This window comes from Camelina sativa, chromosome 18 (genome assembly GCF_000633955.1).
Source record: "Camelina sativa cultivar DH55 chromosome 18, Cs, whole genome shotgun sequence".
NCBI lineage: Eukaryota > Viridiplantae > Streptophyta > Magnoliopsida > Brassicales > Brassicaceae > Camelina > Camelina sativa.
In genome coordinates, this window is record NC_025702.1 from 20739874 (window position 1) to 20745182 (window position 5309).

General features: G+C 36.0%; 1 protein-coding gene across 1 annotated transcript; it reads right to left on the reverse strand.

The window, feature by feature from the left end:
* On the reverse strand, positions 2485-4088 carry LOC104762951. Its single transcript, XM_010486370.2, has 3 exons — positions 3877-4088; positions 3258-3685; positions 2485-3183 (listed from the first exon to the last, which is right to left on the reverse strand). The coding sequence occupies exons 1-3, from the start codon at positions 3953-3955 to the stop codon at positions 2698-2700; spliced, it is 993 nt and encodes a 330-aa protein (XP_010484672.1). The 5' UTR covers positions 3956-4088; the 3' UTR covers positions 2485-2697.

Below are 5309 nucleotides of genomic sequence, written 5' to 3' on the forward strand. Positions count from 1 at the left end.
ATGCTCTGTATAAGTTCTTCGCTGAGTTCCAGTGAAACTCGCTCCTCTCTCTCTGCCAATAAAAATTTCCACCATTCACAATCAATTACTTGTTAAACCAACGAAAAAATAACATATCTCGTGAAACCAATAGCACTCACCAACCATTGCTCCGACAAGAAGACCACCACTACCGCCGGTGATCTGTAGATAGAAAGCCCTAACAAGGGCTTCGACTTGATCGACGTCTTCCACCGCCTTAACTGATACTAGTTCTCTTTTTGGGCCAAACTTTTCGAGTATGGGCTCTATCAATTCTTTACATATAGGCCCAATTATGTGGTCCAAGTGTACGATCGTTGACTTAGCGCAATGGGGCCCGGTTACAAATCAATACCCGATATTCCTATCGAAACTTGTTTTTACTACTTGTCAAATTTGGTAATAACATAATCACAAGCATTTGTATACGAAATTTGAGTTACTCTATACTATGCATTTGTATTGTTAATAAAAGTCTTCTTATACGGTCACAAACTAACAAAAACATTGATTTCTTTTTTCGTAACTTAAGCTGTAAAATTTCCGAGAGTACATACTAGAAATTTTTAATTTATAATGGATCAATACTAATACTTAATCGCGNGTTAATCCCAAACCCAAAAAAATCAAAAAAAAAAAAAAAAGGCCGCATATAGACACATACAACAAGTAGTACCAAGTACGGTAACTTTTTTTTTATTCAACCTGTTTGATGATTTACTAATTAAAAGCATAACAGACGACAATAAGAACACAAGTAACGATGATGTTAGCGGGCGTTTTCCTCGTGGATGGCCTTCTTGGTTCTGATAAACTCAATACAGTCGGCCACGGCTTCGCTGTGATATGTATCGGTGGGGTTATAGTACTTTTTGGTCGGCGGCTTTTTGTTACGGCGGCCAGATGTGGACTTGGAGACGGCAGATATCATGATAAGGCGGAGAACTGCTTCGCGAAAACGGTCGAGAAGAGTCAACGGGGTAACACTAATCTCCCGATCACTGGTGGTTCTCGAGTTGGTTTTTACACGGGGGACGCATCCGGCGCCGGAGTTCTTGGTCTTCATCATCTATAAGCTTTGATGATTATTAGTTAAGTGTGTCCTCTTCAGCTGTCGCATGTGGGGTTTTATTTATACACGAGAATCTAAATGATCGAGAAAAAGAGGCGCAGTTTTTATTTATCTATTGGTGGTTTTTGTCTTTTGCTTTATTTTGTTATGGAGACTTCCAAGTTCCAATATCAAATACTACTTATATATATTATATATTTAACAAAAAAAATCCTTTTAAGGCCGGCCAAGTTTTATATTTTGGTGAATGGTACATTTAATGTTGTGTGTTTATAACATGGTCGGGACATTTCAAGACCATATCTCACTCGCATGCAGATAGGCATTTAAAGCATTTCTTTTGTTAGGTGGCTCTCGTTTGTCAAAGATGAATTTAATCGACTTTTTGTAAGTCACAAAAACATACTACTACTAGTCTACTAGTACAACATACTTGCATCGAATGGGCAGGGGAAGTATTGTGTCTACGAATGGATCTACAAGATGGGGCAGAGTTGAAAGAGTTGTCTCAAGGTTTTGCTGCACAATAAATAGAGAATGCATGCGGGTCATTGTCTTTTATTGACGTCTGCTGATTTTTCACATGGTCACATGTGGAAAATTTTACCAATATATATAATCACAACATAATATACTACTATTGAATTGTATATACACAAGCTTGTTTATACAGTTGATTGCCTTGTTAAACATTGAAGCCGACTCACCGGCCAATACAAAAACTAAAAGAGATATATAATTGATATGATCATCCTAGATATAGACAAAATTTGGATGGTTTAATAATAATAAAGAGACGATGGATTTGTTAATTCGTCTTGGGTCTATGTCGAAAACGAAAAGTACAGCTCATGTATATCCGATACTTAAATAAAATATATTCATGGAGTATATGGGAATTAACTTAGTAATGATGATTCGTAATTGACCAAGTACATTGGTTTATTATTGATAAGAGAGAAGAACCAAATAATTTATCTTATATATTTGCAATCGAAGTCATGACTCACGAACCAATAAAAAACTAGAATACTACTTGAATTAACTATGCAGATGTTATAATGGAGATATATAATCTGGATATCAGTAAAGTCTGGTTTTTATATGAAGTTTGTGTTGGAAGATAATTCAGTTTCTTCTAATGTTTTACTTAGGTGTTTATACATTAGATGAGTGAAGAGTTACATAGAACTATTATTGTTTGGGTTGTTTCGGTTGTGTATAAGAGAATAAGATACACATATAATTTTCATAACAAGAAAGTTATCTTTTGAGTAAAAGAGAGAATAGTTTTATCTTTCTTCTTCTTCATTGTTTCTCTCATACTCAGTGTTTTTGAAACAGATCAACAGTTTGATGCATGGACACGCACAACAAAGCAAGAGAAGTAATTAAAAACGAAAAGAGTAGTCATAATATTCCGATTAAAGTTTGGGAGTTATTGAAAAATAATAACAAGAATCAGAAATAGGGAATCAATCATATATGAAGCAACAAGATGAGTCATATGAAAGTCGTCGAGAGACAGTTGAGGAGAATTTGTCTCATACGACAATCATTACGACTCCAAAAAAAAAAAAAAGGATCGGAGGAGGCTCTCTCATTCATATGTCATCACCGGCGAATCTGACATGTTTCCCTGTTGGTGTAGGAAAGCCTTTCAAACGCAACACTCCAGGGGAGGATTGCTCTTTGGCTTCCACAATCTCGTCCTCCTCTTCATCTTCAGTGCCGTACACGAATCGAGTGTGTTTCCCTTTGGCTACTACGCTCATCTTTCTCATTCCCTCACACAACACATCAACAATCTCCTCCTCCTCCTCCTCTGCTTCGTAGTAAGAATACGCTTCTTCCTCTTCATCAACCTCTTCTTCGTCTTTGGGACTTGCATTGACTTGCATCGACCACGTCGATGAGTTATCATCCTCAGGACTTTCTGTCAACACAGAGGAGGAGCAGTCTGAGCTCTCCCACACTTCTGATTTGTCACTAAAGTCAAGCAGCAATGATCGCGTTATGCTGGAGGAGCTCCTCTCTAACCCCAAGCTCTCTTCTTCTTTCTCATCAAACATGTTGCTTTCCACCACCACCTGCAAGTAGACACCAATGTTACAAAACAGAGAGATACCATACCATATGTTTTTTTTATAGAATTATATATTACCTGAGACTGAGAGGGTGCTCTGAATTGCCCTGCAACAACCGGAGACGTGATCACAACCTCCGCTTCGTTGTCAACAGAGAAATCGAGAACTTGTGGGGTGTTGGCTGGAGTCGGGGCGAGAAGTCCCATGGGAGAAGTAACAAGATGGATGAAAGGACGAGACTCCATTGAAATCTTGGCGAGATCTGCTTCTTCTTCGACCTTCTGCAAGAGGGTCTTGACTTGGCCTCTCAGGAGAGCCTCGCCAGATCCAGGGGTGCTCTTGATTCTGCTCATATTCCTCTTCCCAACCACTCCTGACGACGGCGTCTGCATCGCCAGACCTACGATCGGCGAGTCGTTGGTTATGTCGAACAAAGCTGACCGGTCTTGTTGCGGGTTTGCTCGTACAGACTTGGATTGACATTTGTCCGAATCCTCTGGTTTCTCTGGAGGAGGGAAGGATAAAAAACGATCAGATCCATAAAAAAATAAAGACGAAGAAACCCTCGAATCAAGAATCTCGACCAAGAAATCTTTATAATCCTTAATTAATTCAAAAAAAAAAAAAATAATAAATAAATTGGCAAAAACCTCTAGAGAAACAAGCAGAAGAAGAAGAAGAATATGGGAGACTTACTTGAGGAGGACAAGAGATGATTGGTGGCAGAGCGGGTCTGGGACCTAGTGACTCTTCTTGTGGATGATGGTGTCTCCATTACTTGAATCCGATAAGAAAAAGAAAAGAGTAAAATTACTGGGGAAACTGGGCTGAGTGAGAAGAAGAGAGAGAAAACGCTATATCTGATTCTGAGAGAAGAAGTAGACAAAAAAAAAAAAATAAAGTGATTGTAATTGTGGATTTAGTATATGATTGATTATATATATATGATGGATTAGAGAAACGCTGGAGCGTTTTTTGAAAGAAAGTAGCCGTTGGGTACAGTCAGAGATGGAAGGAGCCGTTTCTGAAAAACTAGCCGTTGTGTTATTTCCTTGTACGTATTATAACAAAAATCGGAAAAAGCTTTCCCCTTGAGACTAATGGGCCTTTTGCGTTACTTCATTTAGCCCACTGTATCATCCATCGATCTTCCCTTTAAACTCCAACATTATTAACAATACTTTTCCCCCCCCCCCCTTAAAACTCCAATATTAAATTACGCAAAATAGTAAAGATTCTTAATTCTACGAAATTGGAAACTTTCAGAAACAGCATCAATCAAGTTTTAAAAATTTGAATTTTTTTTAATGTAATTTATTAGGAGAATCAGTGAATCACTTCGTTATAGAAGAAAATATATAGTACTATTAATTAAGATGGTCATAATTATTAAGTTCACATCAATCTTTACTTTACACTAGGTTTTGAATCCACACTACGCGTGGATATATTTGATATATTTTGATAAAAACTATATATGATCGATGACGGTATTAAAATATTATCTTATTAAAAATTTAAATTAGTATTAAGGAAAAAATTAAATTTCATATACACAAATTTTTGAAACATAAAAATCATTTGTGTTATAAAATCAATCTGATAAAAAAATCATGAATTTAACTCGACATCCAAGCGAGGCGAATTAAACTGATGACCTCACATATCTTAAACCATTTCTTTGATCACCAGAAAAACAAAACAATTTTATCATCATGAATTTAACTCGTTTTTATATTTCATTGATCGCTACCACCTATGTTTTCGTGTTTTTTATTCAATGTTTTCTTATTATTCATATTTTTTGTTGTCATTTCTATTGTCAAATTTTGTGATAATCGTCGTCATTACTTTAACCGTCTTGTTTTTCGCTATACTCTTTTTCTTCTTCATCCTCGTCAACTTTTTCACTTTCTTCCACTAAAAAACCTTTTTTTAGACTACCATACAACTTGTTAATCCATCAAACTCCAAGAACAAAATCATTTCTTTTCTCATAAAAATAAAAAATAAGATAAAAAATAAAACATTAATGAAAAAATATCAACTTATCTATAAAATCATATACAAAAATATGTTTTACAGCTCATAAGAAATAAAAAGCACAAACGTAGATAAATAAGATAATT